Source organism: Somniosus microcephalus, chromosome 3 (genome assembly GCF_052327205.1).
Source record: "Somniosus microcephalus isolate GS21.2 chromosome 3, FLI_Smic_1.0, whole genome shotgun sequence".
In the NCBI taxonomy this organism is placed as follows: domain Eukaryota; kingdom Metazoa; phylum Chordata; class Chondrichthyes; order Squaliformes; family Somniosidae; genus Somniosus; species Somniosus microcephalus.
Genome location: NC_140989.1, coordinates 297,868,977 through 297,885,841, shown reverse-complemented (window position 1 = coordinate 297,885,841; position 16,865 = coordinate 297,868,977). Strand labels below are relative to the sequence as shown.

General features: G+C 47.4%; 1 protein-coding gene across 1 annotated transcript in view; it reads left to right on the top strand.

Annotated features, from left to right (window-relative positions):
• The first annotated feature begins 1,215 nt into the window (after positions 1 to 1,215).
• The window catches only part of c8b (complement component 8, beta polypeptide), a 60,070-nt gene continuing 44,420 nt past the window's right edge, over positions 1,216 to 16,865 (top strand). Inside the window, exons 1-5 of the mRNA XM_085982821.1 lie at positions 1,216 to 1,348; positions 4,906 to 5,068; positions 6,186 to 6,321; positions 9,858 to 9,999; positions 10,535 to 10,667. Of these exons, the coding sequence (XP_085838947.1) occupies positions 1,260 to 1,348; positions 4,906 to 5,068; positions 6,186 to 6,321; positions 9,858 to 9,999; positions 10,535 to 10,667 (663 nt within the window). The 5' untranslated portion in view covers positions 1,216 to 1,259. The remainder of the gene's footprint in view (positions 1,349 to 4,905; positions 5,069 to 6,185; positions 6,322 to 9,857; positions 10,000 to 10,534; positions 10,668 to 16,865) is intronic.

Sequence of the window (16,865 nt, the reverse complement as noted above, 5' to 3'; positions counted from 1 at the left end):
AGACTAGGTAGAGGTGGCAGGTTCTCTCCTCTGAAGGGCATTAGTGAACCAGTAGAGTTTTATGACAATCTGGAAGCTTTCACGATTATTTTTAGCTCACAAATTACTAATTTTATTGAATTCAATTTCATAACTTGACAGTGGGATTTGAACTCATGACCTTTGGGTTGCTAGTCCAGTACCATAACCAACAGACTCCTGTGCCCACTACTGATCAGATTTAGAGAGGTTACAGAGTGAATACAGAGGAATCCAATACAATATTTGGGGCGGCTCAATTAGGTAGCAGGCTACAACTTTCAGAATGAATCACTTTGGCCCCGATATTTACTCGGGACTGGGAAAGGGTGGAAGCGAGGATTTTCGGACAGGAAACCTGGAAGTGTGGGTTTCCTGGACACCCTGCAGAAATTAACCGCAGGACGTCTTTTAAATTTTTCAACTGATTGACAGGCCTGGCTGCCTGTTGAGTGGGAAAGCAGCCGGGGAACGGATGTCAGGTAAGTCAGATATCAGGGAACGGTTGGACATTGCAGGGGGAGGTCGGATATTGCGGGGCTGTAGAGGGTAAATCGGACAACGCTGCAGATGGGTGGGTTGAATCGGACATCGCGGAGGGTGAGGGGTGAATGGGACATCACGTGGGGGGAGGGGGCAGCCGATGCTGTTAAGATGGAGGCACACAGCCTCCTTAAAAGATTTCAGTGACCGACCTGCCTACTGAGAGCATTAATAGGTGTTCTTCAAAGATTTTCCAAGTGCTTTTGTTGTCATCTTGAAGCAAATATCCTGGACTTTAGAGGTAAATTCAGCACTCCAATGTGCAGCTGCCCTCCACAGGGGCATGGTTTGAAGATAGAGCTTTGGTATTGTAGGGCTGATTCTCCAACCTGCCCACACTCAGAGTAAAGCTGCCCACCGGGAAAGCTAAATTGCCCTCTAATGACCTCTGTTAAACTGCAGCACAATCATTTTGTTGCAGAATTAAATGTTTCCTGATTAAGCAATATTACTGTGCTAATTTATGGAGTGGATTGGTTACAATAGTACTAAAAGCAATTATGAAATACATACTTTTTGAAATATAATGATATAAAGATGTATCAGTGGTTTTAAATGACCCTCAGGAACTGTATGATTTAATCCCTGCACAAATAAGAAAATCAATTGGTCAAAGAGCAGTATACAAACATTACACCACTGATAATTTATTATTCTGAAAGCTTTCTCACTGTCGGTTGCTGTACGCTGTTTGGAATATGGTAAAAACATACAAGATCATGCTTCAATCAGTGAATTACATACTGTTTTATGCTGCATTAGACATTATACAGCCAAATGGTTACTGGTAAGTTTCTCTGACGAAAAGTTTAGTGGGTCAACATTTTTTGATGACTGGTAGGGGCAGTGCAATTGGATTCAGCATCCTTGGGCGAGAGAAGGGAAAAAAACAACCAGGGGGAGTGCATGTGAGGTGAGGGCAGTATTGGGAATGAGCTCCGGTTTAATGTTGCTCTGCTTTTGAATACCTTGCCGGCAGTCACTGCTTAACCTTACACATGCAGAATGGACACTTTATACAAGGTACTGGAGGATGGACAGTACCCATGGGGACTGCACGCCAGCATGAGTCAGCACCTTCAGCAGAAGAGAAAAGAAAATGGGAGGGGGTGAAACTTTGTATGGTTGTCGTTAAGAATTTAGGGGCATTCTTCTGAAACTGGTTGCATTTCTAACAGTATTTTTTAGTTTGTTTTAAAACAAATTGTGACCTTTTCGCAACACAGGATCCAAGCTAACAGCAAGAGGCGACATACATTTAAACTCAGAATGTGCAGAAACTTGTCATTGAAAAGTGTTATTTTTGCAGTTTGCTTCACATGCATTAGAACACATTAAACCTTTTGCTGCCATTTTGTTTTCTTGGAGCTGTATTGTATTACTAATGTTAGTGCACTTGCTGGTAATTCCTCTACCAATATTAACAATAACGTTAAACTGTTTAAAATAAACAGGTTTAACTTTATTAAATTAGAAGACAAAGAATTTCATAAATACGCATTAATATATTTGTTACTAATATTGGACAGCAGAATCTCAACTCCCTTCTGTAAATAAATTGGATACAATGCAACTTAGAGACATATCTTTGAAGAAGGAAGTTTCATGATTTGTTGGAAATGAGTCATTTCCAGGAGAGATGAAAATAAAAACTGTGAATGTTAGCAATCTGAAAAGAAAAGCAGAAAATGTTGGAAATGCACTGCAAGTCGCCAAGTATCAACTTTGATGCAAGGTCCTGTCCAAAATTTTAACATTTCTTTCTCTTTCAGATGCTGACTGTTACAGGTTTAGGGCCTTGCCTTAGATACGCTCTCAGCTACAACAGTGCTAGTCATTCCTGTAAGCAGTTTTACATTTTGGAGAACACCCATTTTGCCCAATATCTAGCTATGCAATAATGTAGCCCAGAGTATAACAATAGTACCCCCTTGTGATCCATTGTTGAGGCAGGCTAACAAATTGCTTATTAATTACAGTCCATAGGGAAATAACTTCAAAGCTTAGCTCATTAGCATTTCAAGCATCATCTCCGTGATATTCTTTTTAAAACTTGTGTGAATACACTTGACTTTAAGAACCCAATATTTAAATATGGCCAAGGAAATTCCAAAAAATGTATCTCAGGGTAGGTCATTCACATATGAGCCCTATGGCTCATTCACTAAGACCGTGTGCTTCTCCCCAGGTGCACCACCATGACTGCCAATCCTTCCAGACCCGACAAACTCATGGAGGCAAATCCCTGTGCATGGCACCTCTGATCCCTTGCACCCACTACATTACCATGCACCCTCTGACAGTCCCAGAGTTGCCTGTGCAGCCCCTGAGACTGGAGCACTGTGTACCCCCAGCTTTTTCTCGAGACAGTAGCTGGCTGCTGTTCCTGGGTTTTGACATGGGCTGCGTCCATCTAGACGAGGCAGCCAAGCCCAATGAGTGGCCCACCCTGCCCCCAGTGGGACAGTGTAGCACATGGTCTCCCATGTTTCCCCCTTGAGCAGGTAGACACATTAGGCTATTTCATCCTGCTTGAGATGTCGTGTAGACCTGTTTCCCGAACATCCCATGTTCCCCTGAGTGACTGAACATCCTCTCCCAGGATATGGGGCCTTTTAAAATTTAGTCTGTGAGATGAGGGGGTAAGCTTTCTATCTGCCTTTTCCTAAGCCCTTGTGCATTGTTGACCTGCTGTAGCTCCTCCAACTCCACCCTTCTGTGTTTGTACTGTACAGGCCTCCTTGAACTGTGAAACCCCTAAAAGCATTTGGAGAACCACTTGTTGCTGATCCGCCCACCCCCTTTATGCTCTGAACTGACCCACTGAGGTCTCCGCCTGACATTACTGCAGCCCCTGTATTTCTTCAGGGGCCAGAAGCCCAGGCTTTGTACAACTTAGTCAGCAACATCAGTAACTGCCTGCATTGGACCAATAAGATTGGTCCTGCGCTGTGTCACCATGATCTCCTCTCCCTGGGCTGCCTGTCTATAACCGCCCTCGGTAACTACATCATTCCCCAGCAAAACATCGAGCGGCATAGACAAATAAACACTCACTTCCATGACCCCTGCTTAACTGCAATATTCCAGCCAAATTCTGGCCACGGGTACCTCTGTGGTCATCCACAGTCCCTAAATGTCTTCAACCAGGTCACCTTGTAATATCGTGAACCAGTAGCTTGTGTCTCACAACTGTCTTATGTGTGTCCCATTCACTTGACCAGGAGAAGATAAGGAGTCAACCTATCTACATCGGTGATCACCACATAACTGGCTGTCTTCCCTTATGAGCTTGTGTGTCCTCCTCATTTGTGTTGCATGATTTCTAAGAGATCAGCGGTGATTCACCTTGTGGCCTGCCTCACCATATTTAAACACCTGGGGGTTCATTTTCACCTTGATTTCAATGAGATGAAAATTATATGTTTTCTACAATGGCCAGGCAATCCACTGTCAGATTAAGGTGAAATTACTCCCTTGATCTCATTGCCTTCAGATCTCTGAGCTCTGCTTGGATGTCCCCCTCTGGCCTCATCTGTGGCAGACTGAACAGCTGGCTCGCTGAACAGTTCATCCATGGAACAGCGTGAGGCATCTGGTGTTCCTCTTGTGTAAAGGTTTCCCTGTGCTCACAAGTCCATAAAATGGTCAGCACGTGCGCATAACTGCTTTAGAGTTTTACACCTGATCAAGTAACCAGATTCTTAAATTGCCTGGAATTTGACCCTTAGCATTGAGTGACAATTGTCTGTTAAAGTTTCACGTTCCATCCACAGCTACCACGTCTCTTCAAGCTGAATCATCATTTATTGATAATTACTTTCTGGATTGTTTCTTTCTAATATTCATTCTTTCTGTATGTGTCAGGCATTCAATGATCAGCCCTGAGAATGGAAAGAAAGAACTTGCATTTAAATAGTGCCTTTTGCATCCTCAGAACTCCAAATTACTTCATAGTCAATAAAGTGAAACAAGGTCACTGTTGTCGAAAATGCACTGTTGTAGAAAAAAATTAGAGAACTGAATTATTTCTCCAGAAGGATGATATATATTGCTGGGTGTGATCCTGCTATTGATTCTCATTTGCTTGTACTTTTAACAAAAGTAACCAGATAGAAAGTTGAATTTTTCCCTTTTGGAATGAATTTGTCCATGTTGCTTCCAAAAGCATCAGCTATATTATTGGTCAACCACAAATTTACAAAACTTCAGTCTTTGACAGTTATCTTTTTATGGAATCTTGCTAAAAGTGCACAGCACAACTAACTAGGCCAGAAATCACAGGAAAATAATTTTTTTGCTAATACGATCTTCAATATTTTTATAATCCCCATCTGATTTCAGCAAAGAGACGCTTGTGGAATTAAATGATCGATCAAATGTAGTAAATATTAGCAAATCGGGAGGACAGTGGAAAAGATCATTGAGGAATCCATCGCAGCCAATTGATTGCACTCTTTCTGCTTGGTCCTCATGGAGCACTTGTGATCACTGTCAGAAAAAACGTGTAAGTATGCAATGAAAATCAGTTCAAATAAGAGGTTCTTACAATCTGATTCCCATATAGGAAGGAATGTTACTTAGAGTCAACAAATAGTTTGACAACTTCTGTATTCTTCCAAAAAATATTCTTGAAAAATAAAAACATTCCACACCAGTAGTGCGCCGCCTGTCATATCCATAGGCACCCACAGCGCGCACCTGAAACAGGTGTTGGGCTCTTTGCATATGCACATAGGGGGCCTATCACGGGTTTGAGGCTCCCTTTGCAAAATTGGATTGTGAATGACATGTTGTGGTCAGTTTCTTCAGGCGCTTGGCAACTAAACCAGTGGTCCTTAAAGGGACTGCTTTAGGTTGCCACCGGAAAAATAAGGGTTATTTTTTTTTACTCACCTCATTGTGGAATCAGCAGAAGCAGAAGCACATCCTCCAGCCCCACATTAAATCCGCATACCACTGCCTTGCCCCTTTCCTGATTACCTCCGCTCCTTCCCGGACTCTCCTAGCAATCTCAGCTGCTGTCCAAGCTAGACGATCTTGGTGTCCCCTGGGACTGGCGAGCTGCCTCTCAGGTCGCGACTGGTGCTTGCAGCTCATCAGTAATAAGTAAATGAGGCTGGCGAATGAGTTTACCATAGTCCTGCCATTCCCTACATTGGCACGTGCAGCCAGTTCGAGCCACAATTCGGACACAATCCAATTTCTAGGCCTCAGTGTCAGCTCAATGGGCAAATGCAGTGTGTGATGTGGTAGTGAGTGATACAGGCCATGAAGGCTTGTGTTGAGTTAGATGATCCCAACTGGAGTAGTGGAGGAGAAACTACAGTTGACCTGTGTCCTCAAGCTGGGAAGAAATAAAATCAGAAAAGGAGGAATAAAGAAAGAAAATTAGGACAAAAGGTAAGTATCCACTGTGAATAGGAATATAAGGTTAGAAATTTTACCTGCAAAAATTTTCAAGTAGAAAACAAGGCTGTCACTCCACCCCTTCCCCAATGGCATGACAGAAAACAAAAATTGGAAACTAGAGCACCAACATGTTGCACCATCACACTTTAACTAGCCATGAATTCTCATACTAATCCCTTTATGTTCAGTGTTTGCCATCTCTATTTATATAGTACAGGTATGCAGGACTTGAAGTACCATCTCAGTTTGGTGGTACACCATGCGACTCTTTTGACAGAGAAGAGGAGGCCTGCACAGGCACCTGCAGAACCAGGAGTTTGTGTGAGGGCTTCGTATGTGCTGATACAGGTAACAAACGTCTTCAGTAAAATGTAGTCTAACCATTGTGGAAGAACTGAAAGCTCACTTAACATTATAATGTTTATTAGTAATGCAAATAAGGTCTTAATATATGTCTGCAGAGTGCTCAACAAAATTAACCCCAAAATTGTTGTGTGCTGATCAGAGTTAATCATGGGTTACTAGAAGTTTTTGGGAGTATCCTTGCTTGCTAGTTTACACACAATTTTTCTGTTTTCAGTCTATGGTTAAAATGTGGGTATCCTCTCTCGCACAATGGGAAAGGAACAGTAACAAATCCTCTAAAGCAGACTGTGATCTGCAATTAGGAATCAGATAAGTGCAAAATAGCAATCGGGGAGGCAATGTTAGCGGATTATTCATTAAATTACCATAGATTTCAACATTGGTGAGTGAGAAAGACAGGCCAGGAACTGCAAACCCTCTGCAAGGACTCAGAGAAAAGTCTCAAAATCTGTTCTCTAAAACCTTTGATGTTTCAAATTTGTTTTCAATTTGCTTTTGGGAAGTGAACGACATTCCGAAGGCAATAATTATTGCCCATCGCTAGTTGCCCTGTAAGCATTAAGAGTCAACCACGGAGGCCGGAATTTTGCCCGCACTCAGAGGGCAGGTTCGGAGGTGGGTCTGCTGTCAAAATCTAGAAGATTGACAGTGGGTCGGGATCCCGCTCTGAACCCGCCTCCGTGTCAGTTTCCCAAGTGTGGGGTCTGCCTGCGCATTGCAGACCTAGCACTTAGTGGCGGGTCAGCCAATTGAGATAGTTAAGAGGGTCTTTAAAGCTAGCATTTTACCATATTCTAGCCATTGTTCCAACTTTTCCACGAGGTTCCCGTCGCTCGAAGATCACGTCAGGTAAGTGTGTCGGGTTCTCTATGTCTCTCCATTGCTGTGAATGGGTGACAGCTACAAAAGTGGTATAAAAGCTACCATTTCACAGCTATTCACTTTCCAATGTCAGAAGCTTGAGCCTTCAGGATTTGGAAGACACTTTTGAGTTGTATGCAGTTTGGAAGTGTTTGGAGTAAACTCTCTATCCACTGTCACCTCCTTGGAGCAATCTCTCTCACCATTGACAGATCGCTTCTGTCATCTCAACTTCAGCTGCCATATATTCGAGCAGCATCCGTGCCCTTGAAAAAAGTCTCACCTTGGTCCTCAGAATTCCACCACGATCAGCCCCAACATCAACACCACCAGGCACACCAACATCAACAACAACAATACCAACCTTCTCCGCAATCACCTGACGCTGCACAGGACGCAGGGCATCAGCACCCGACCACATTTTGCCCAGGACACCAGCGATGGCCTCACCATGGCCAGATTTACTTCACGTGACGCTGTACACCCTGGCTGCCTCATGACGCACCAGGTTGGCACCACCCCACACCAGCACCATAAAGCATCCCTACAATGTCCAAGCCATTCCTTTCACACTCATCACCATGGTGGGGGGGGGGGCAACGTTATGTCTCACCATTCACTGGAACTCACTGTCATGAATCTTATCATGACTCATGGCGGCGCTGTCCAAGGAGTATAAATACTTGGGCGTGGGCCCAGCTTGCTCAGGATGTTTCTGTAACCAGGAACTAGTGATTGTAACTAGAAATCTCATGGTTTTGAAACAGTTGATTAAAGCCTTGTTTTATACTCAAACCAAGCACTCAGTAGTCTTTTTACTTCACTCACTAAGACACTTCCAAAGGTGCACACAAATCTGTCCAAGAAGGCAAAGTGTTGAAAATAAAGATTTCAATGTTTGACACCACATTAACAGACACTTTACACAAACATTGGCTAAAGCACACAAGCGCCTACCCTTGTATGTTGTTAGTTTGATTGATTGGACAAGGATGAGGGTGAGTGTGAGGAGTGGCTAGTGAGATGGGGAAGTGACAATAATATAGATAAAGAGGGATGGGTGGAGGTGCAAGGTAAGTTGGTGTGAGTAAGGATGTGCAGGAGTAGGGTAGGGAAGGCAGAGTGATGGGGATGTGATGAGTGGCACAGCAGGATGAGTTTGAGTGTAGCTTTGCACTAACATTTCGTGATCTACTGAGATCATTGAAAGGTTTGCGCCACTGCAGCCAGGTCTTCCTCACCACATCCCTGCTTGTATCCTCCTGTGCAACGTGCAACCAGGCTGCGTGGTCTCCTGGGACGGCCTCTTCCACCCATTGGAAGGGAAGAGAATCTCCCTGCGTGCTGTGACTCCCTCCATAAGCATATGGAGGGAGTAATGGAAGAGCCTGGGTGCAGCCGTGCACCTCTGTGCAGTGCTTGTCAGTATTTGCAGCACCTCAATGCTGTAGAACACTGACAGCACAACTGTCAAAATGAATGTGGCCATGGTCCCTTTAAGGAAACCGGCTAATGACACGTTATCAGACCTGCTTTCTTTTAATTGGCTAGGAACCTCACAGGGCGGGTTTAACGAGCTCAATCAGGGAAAAATCACTTGGTGAAGGCGGGATGAAGACGGGAGTGGGGTTTGAAGACGTTGCCTATCCGGCCGCACCAGGCTCACCGCAGCTGGCGAAATCGCGGCCATAATGTGGGATTGGAGTCACATGTAGGGCACACTAGTTAGGGGTGGCAGGTTCCCTTCCCTGGAGGACATTGTTGATCCAGTTGGGGGTTTACAATAATCTGGAGGCAGGATGCCCAAAATTGCATGGCAAGTTTCCAAATGTGGTTTCACCAATGGTCTATCCAAGGTTAAAATAACTTTTTTTGACTTACAATCAAATCTTCTTGTTTTTCTCCCAGTACTTGACTAACCTTGTTGAAAACAGTTTTAGATTGACTAGACACATTCAATAACTGCACCAAAATCCTTTTTCATGTTTGTGAATGGACAAAACCATTTGAAATTTTTGTTATAATTTCCTCCGCACCGTGCTAACTTGATTTGTTAATTTTGTTCTCAATTGTTCTCAAAAACTCAATTTGGATGGGCTAGACCCACACAGAAGAAATATTAGTTGTGATGCCCCCTTTTTAAGGGGAGACATTCGGTTGTATCCCTGTGGGGCTCAGTTTATCAGGCCTCAAATTCCTACTGGCCTCCTTAAAATAGGACCCTAAATCATGTACTAATACTACCTCCTCCAATATGCAAGTACTAATACTACCTCCTCCAATATGCAAGTACTAATACTACCTCCTCCAATATGCAAGTACTAATACTACCTCCTCCAATATGCAAGTACTAATACTACCTCCTCCAATATGCAAGTACTAATACTACCTCCTCCAATATGCAAGTACTAATACTACCTCCTCCAATATGCAAGCTGGTGCAATATGAATGTGCCATTTGTAAGTTCAGTTCTAAGTAAAGGAAGACTTTTAAAATCTTCTGAAGTTTAGGTACCTATATTTCAGACACTGCAGTGGTGCTGCTTCCAGATATGGTGAACAATGTATTCTAATCACTTAAATTGGAAACAGTGATTTACAACTTAAATTATCTTGTGGCTTTGCACTCAAATACATATTCTGTGGGTTTTTTTAAGGTCGATGCATTCCTCGCAGACTCATTTGTAATGAAGATGATGATTGTGGTGATCAGTCTGATGAGAAAGGATGCAGAAGAGTTAGCAACGCATGTTCCAGGGAGACCGAACAGTATTGGGCAGTGCAACATATTGGAAGTGGGTATGTATCCTATGGTAACTCCAGATCCCACTGGCATATCAATAAAGCACTGTAAATGTGTACACTATTGATACTAGAACAGCGGCACTCATAATACAATCCACAAGCCACCTGGGAGGGCAGATGGGGCTCGGTTTAATGTCTCATCCAAAAGACAGCACTTCCGACAGTGCAGCGCTCCCTCAGTACTGCACTGTGGTGAGATAAATGAGGAAGTAATGGTTAGGTGATGCCAAGCTTGGGTTTTAAATGGTTGCAGATCTTATGAGGAAGAAATGATTGATGGTGGCAGGGTGATGCACAGTTTTAAAGTTCTGGGAACAAATGAGTTAGCGTCAGAGACTGTGTGATTAATCATGATCCAACAGAGTGGTAGATGGTGCAGAAAGGAGGAAGAGCATCTAGAACAATATATTAGGAGGAATGAGAGAGGAAACATGAGCGCAATATCAATAAAATAAGAAACAAGTTCACCAATTGTGCAAGTTGGTGAATGTAATTTGTGTTTTAATTAACCAGTTTTTTACACCTACAGATACAACATTTTAACTGAGACTCTGGAGGGAACTGTTCTCGAAAACAGATACTATGGAGGTAGCTGTGCACCATATTATGTGAATAACGTAAGATTCAGAAAACCATACAATTTAGAATTCTACAGCCCTGAGGTAATTATACAATGTGAGGACAATCTGTGATTTTCTTTTTAAATGTAAAGATTATTTTATACTGTAGATTCTGTATATGTTTATTGAATGTTTTTAAATCTATTGTTGAGTTCGACCAACAAAAACAACAACTTAAAATAACAACAGAAAACGCTGGAAAAACTCAGCAGGCCAGGCAACATCCGTGGAGAGAGAAATAGTCAACGTTTCGGGTCGAAACCCTTCGTCAGAACTGAGAGAAAAGGCAGGAAATGAAACAAAAGGCAGTTTGAGGACTGGGAAATGGGGGAGGGGATGAAAGAAGAGACATAAAGAGATATTCAAGGTGAGACGAGGTAGTAATAGGACAGGTAAAGAAACAAACAATGGCTCTAGATGAGGTGTAAAATGCGTTGGCAGAGTGAAAGACAGCTGCCATGTGGGAGAGAGCGAAAAAAAAGGAAAAGTCACAAACCAAAAGTGTGGATAAAAAATATAAAAATGTAATAGGGGCTGAGGTTATGATCTGAAGTTGTTGAACTCGATATTGAGTCCGGAAGGTTGTAAAGTGCCTAATCGGAAGATGAGGTGCTGATCCTCGAGTTTACGGTGAGCTTCCATGGAACAATGCAGGAGGCCGCAGACGGTGAGGTCTGAATGGGAATGGAGCGGTGAATTGAAATGACAGGCGACCGGAAGCTCGGGGTCACCCTTATGGACTGAACAGAGGTGTTCCGCAAAGTGGTCACCCAATCTGCGTTTGGTCTCCCCAATGTAGAGGAGACCACATCATGAGCAGCGAATACAGTATACTAGATTGCAAGAAGTACAAGTGAATCGCTGTTTCACCTGGAAGGGGTGTTTGGGGACCTGGCCAGTGGGAAAGGGGGAGGTATATGGGCAGGTGTTGCTTCTCCTGCACTTGCACGGGAAGGTGCTGGGGGTGATAGAGGAGTGGACTAGGGTGTCTCGGAGGGAGCGGTCCCTACGGAATGCTGAAAGGGGAGGGGAGGGGAAGATGTGTTTGGTGGTGGGATCACGTTGGAGGTGCCGGAAATGGTGGAGGATGATCCGTTGAATGTGGAGGCTGGTGGGATGAAAGGTGAGGACAAGGGGAATGCTATTGTGGTTCCGGGAGGGAGGGGCAGGGTGAGGGCTGAAGTGCAGGAGATAGAACGGACCCGGTCGAGGGCCATTTCAACCACGGTAGAGGGGAATCCTCGGTTGAGGAAAAAGGAAAAAGGAAGACATGTCGGAAGCACTGGTATGGAAGGTGACATCGTCGGAGCAGATGCGGCGGAGACGGAGAAACTGGGAGAATGGAATAGAGTCCTTACAGGAGGCGGGGTGGGAGGAAGTGTAGTCCAGGTAGCTGTGGGAGTCAGTGGGCTTGTAGTGAATGTTGGTCAATAACCTATCGCCAGAGATGGAGACGGAGAAGTCAAGGAAGGGAAGGGAAGAGTCGGAGATGGACTATGTGAAGGTGAGGGAAGGGTGGAAATTGGAGGCAAAGTGAATGAAATTGTCTAGTTCAGGGCGAGAGCAGGAAATGGCACCGATACAGTCATCAATGTACCGGAAAAAGAGGTGAGGGAGGGGACCCGAGTAGGACTGGAACAAAGAGTGTTCCACATATCCCATGAAAAGGTAGGCATAGCTAGGACCCATGCGGGTACCCATAGCAACACCTTTAATTTGGAGGAAATGAGTGGAGTCTAAGGAGAAGTTGTTCAATGTGAGAACAAGTTCAGCCAGGCGGAGGAGGGTGGTGGTGGATGGGGACTTGTTGGGCCTCTGTTCAAGGAAGAAGCGGAGCGCCCTCAGACCATCCTGGTGGGGGATGGAGGTGTAGAGGGATTGTATGTCCATAGTGAAAAGGAGGCAGTTGGGGCCTGGAAACTGTTAAAGTGGCGGAGGGCGTCAGAAGAGTCGCGGATGTAGGTGGGAAGAGACTGGACAAGGGGAGCAAAGATAGAGTTGAGATAGGAAGAGATAAGTTCTGTGGGGCAAGATCAGGCTGAAACGTTGGGTCTACCAGGGCAGCCCTGTTTGTGGATCTTGGGAAGGAGGTAGAAGCGGGCTGTGCGGGGTTGGTGGACTATGAGATTGGTGGCTGTGGGTCACAACTTGCTTTTTACAAAAGCAAAATACTGCAGATGCTGAAAATCTAAAATAAAAACAGAAAATGCTGGAAATACTCAGCAGGTCAGGCAGCATCTGTGGAGAGAGAAACAGAGTTGACGTTTCAGGTTGCATTGATATAACGCCTTTAACATAGCAAAATGTCCCAAGGTGCTTCAAGCCGCATAAGGAGAAATTAGGACAGGGAAGAGGTAAGTTTTAAGGAGCATCTTAAAGGAAGAGAGAAAGGTAGAGAGGCAGAGTAGCCGAGGGCCAGGCAACTGAAGGCATGGCTACCAATACAGCGATTAAAGTCGGGGATGCAGAAGAGGCCAGAATTGGAGGCGTGCAGAGATCTCAGAGGGTTGTAGGGCTGGAGGAGGTTACAGAGATAGGGAGGCGCGAGGCCATGGAAGGATATGAAAACAAGGATGAGAATTTTAAAATGGAGGTGTTGTCGGACCGGGAGCCAATGTAGGTCAGCGAGCACAGGGGTGATGGGTGAACGGGACTTGGTGCGAGTTAGGACACGGGGCAGCGAGCACAGGGGTGATGGGCGAACAGGACTTGGTGCGAGTTAGGACACGGGGCAGCGAGCACAGGGGTGATGGGCGAACAGGACTTGGTGCGAGTTAGGACACGGGGCAGCGAGCACAGGGGTGATGGGTGAACAGGGCTTGGTGCGAGTTAGGACACGGGGCAGCGAGCACAGGGGTGATGGGTGAACAGGACTTGGTGCGAGTTAGGACACGGGGCAGCGAGCACAGGGGTGATGGGTGAACAGGACTTGGTGCGAGTTAGGACACGGGGCAGCGAGCACAGGGGTGATGGGTGAACGGGACTTGGTGCGAGTTAGGACACGGGGCAGCGAGCACAGGGGTGATGGGTGAACAGGACTTGGTGCGAGTTAGGACACGGGGCAGCGAGCACAGGGGTGATGGGTGAACAGGACTTGGTGCGAGTTAGGACACGGGGCAGCGAGCACAGGGGTGATGGGTGAACAGGACTTGGTGCGAGTTAGGACACGGGGCAGCGAGCACAGGGGTGATGGGTGAACAGGACTTGGTGCGAGTTAGGACACGGGGCAGCGAGCACAGGGGTGATGGGTGAACGGGACTTGGTGCGAGTTAGGACACGGGGCAGCGAGCACGGGTGATGGGTGAACAGGACTTGGTGCGAGTTAGGACACGGGGCAGCGAGCACAGGGGTGATGGGTGAACAGGACTTGGTGCGAGTTAGGACACGGGGCAGCGAGCACAGGGGTGATGGGTGAACAGGACTTGGTGCGAGTTAGGACACGGGGCAGCGAGCACAGGGGTGATGGGTGAACGGGACTTGGTGCGAGTTAGGACACGGGGCAGCGAGCACAGGGGTGATGGGTGAACAGGACTTGGTGCGAGTTAGGACACGGGGCAGTGAGCACAGGGGTGATGGGTGAACAGGACTTGGTGCGAGTTAGGACACGGGGCAGCGAGCACAGGGGTGATGGGTGAACGGGACTTGGTGCGAGTTAGGACACAGGGCAGCGAGCACAGGGGTGATGGGTGAACAGGACTTGGTGCGAGTTAGGACACGGGGCAGCGAGCACAGGGGTGATGGGTGAACAGGACTTGGTGCGAGTTAGGACACGGGGCAGCGAGCACAGGGGTGATGGGTGAACGGGACTTGGTGCGAGTTAGGACACAGGGCAGCGAGCACAGGGGTGATGGGTTAACAGGACTTGGTGCGAGTTAGGACACGGGGCAGCGAGCACAGGGGTGATGGGTGAACGGGACTTGGTGCGAGTTAGGACACGGCAGCGAGCACAGCGGTGATGGGTGAACAGGACTTGGTGCGAGTTAGGACACGGGGCAGCGAGCACAGGGGTGATGGGTGAACAGGACTTGGTGCGAGTTAGGACACGGGGCAGCGAGCACAGGGGTGATGGGTGAACAGGACTTGGTGCGAGTTAGGACACGGGGCAGCGAGCACAGGGGTGATGGGTGAACAGGACTTGGTGCGAGTTAGGACACAGGTCAGCGAGCACAGGGGTGATGGGTGAACAGGACTTGGTGCGAGTTAGGACACGGGGCAGCGAGCACAGGGGTGATGGGTGAACAGGACTTGGTGCGAGTTAGGACACGGGGCAGCGAGCACAGGGGTGATGGGTGAACAGGAATTGGTGCGAGTTAGGACACGGGGCAGCGAGCACAGGGGTGATGGGTGAACAGGACTTGGTGCGAGTTAGGACACGGGGCAGCGAGCACAGGGGTGATGGGTGAACAGGACTTGGTGCGAGTTAGGACACGGGGCAGCGAGCACAGGGGTGATGGGTGAACAGGACTTGGTGCGAGTTAGGACACGGGGCAGCGAGCACAGGGGTGATGGGTGAACAGGACTTGGTGCGAGTTAGGACACGGGGCAGCGAGCACAGGGGTGATGGGTGAACAGGACTTGGTGCGAGTTAGGACACGGGGCAGCGAGCACAGGGGTGATGGGTGAACAGGACTTGCTGCGAGTTAGGACACGGGGCAGCGAGCACAGGGGTGATGGGTGAACAGGACTTGGTGCGAGTTAGGACACGGGGCAGCGAGCACAGGGGTGATGGGTGAACAGGACTTGGTGCGAGTTAGGACACGGGGCAGCGAGCACAGGGGTGATGGGTGAACAGGACTTGGTGCGAGTTAGGACACGGGGCAGCGAGCACAGGGGTGATGGGTGAACAGGACTTGGTGCGAGTTAGGACACGGGGCAGCGAGCACAGGGGTGATGGGTGAACAGGACTTGGTGCGAGTTAGGACACGGGGCAGCGACCACAGGGGTGATGGGTGAACAGGACTTGGTGCGAGTTAGGACACGGGGCAGCGAGCACAGGGGTGATGGGTGAACAGGACTTGGTGCGAGTTAGGACACGGGGCAGCGAGCACAGGGGTGATGGGTGAACAGGACTTGGTGCGAGTTAGGACACGGGGCAGCGAGCACAGGGGTGATGGGTGAACAGGACTTGGTGCGAGTTAGGACACGGGGCAGCGAGCACAGGGGTGATGGGTGAACAGGACTTGGTGCGAGTTAGGACACGGGGCAGCGAGCACAGGGGTGATGGGTGAACAGGACTTGGTGCGAGTTAGGACACGGGGCAGCGAGCACAGGGGTGATGGGTGAACAGGACTTGGTGCGAGTTAGGACACGGGGCAGCGAGCACAGGGGTGATGGGTGAACAGGACTTGGTGCGAGTTAGGACACGGGGCAGCGAGCACAGGGGTGATGGGTGAACAGGACTTGGTGCGAGTTAGGACACGGGGCAGCGAGCACAGGGGTGATGGGTGAACAGGACTTGGTGCGAGTTAGGACACGGGGCAGCGAGCACAGGGGTGATGGGTGAACAGGACTTGGTGCGAGTTAGGACACGGGGCAGCGAGCACAGGGGTGATGGGTGAACAGGACTTGGTGCGAGTTAGGACACGGGGCAGCGAGCACAGGGGTGATGGGTGAACAGGACTTGGTGCGAGTTAGGACACGGGCAGCAGAGTCTTGGATGAGCTCAAGTTTATGGAGGGTGAAAGGTGGGAGGCCGGCCAGGAGGAAGTAGCAACCCAGTTTCTAATAAGCTTGGATCTACATAAAACACAAAATTCCCCTAAATTTGCTAATCACGCTCGGAGAGGTCCCAAGAGTGGCTATTGTGGAAAGTAGACAAATTATACTCGTGCAGTAAGGGGTGATCGTCTGAGGCTGCTGGTGCCTGTGCTACCCCAGACATGTTTTGAGGTTTGCTTCAAAACAGCAGGGACAAAATGTTACTTTTATGGTGCTCTGGCTAAATATGGTAAATGAATTGCATTTGTCCCTGAGTAACAACAAACTATTCTCACATGCTTTAATCTCCATTTTAATGTATGTTTAGGCTAATTCAGAATATAGGAACGTATAGGATCAAAAAAGAAAAAAAAGGTTCATCTAGCCAAAAACAAATACACTATCTATACTCAATTGATTTTCTTGCCAAATGCCTGTCCAATTCTTTCTTAAAGTTATTGATGTTATCAGTCTTGCTTGCCTCCCTGGGTAGTTCATTCCAAATATTCATCACCCTCTGTCATTCATTGTGCCCCCCATGCC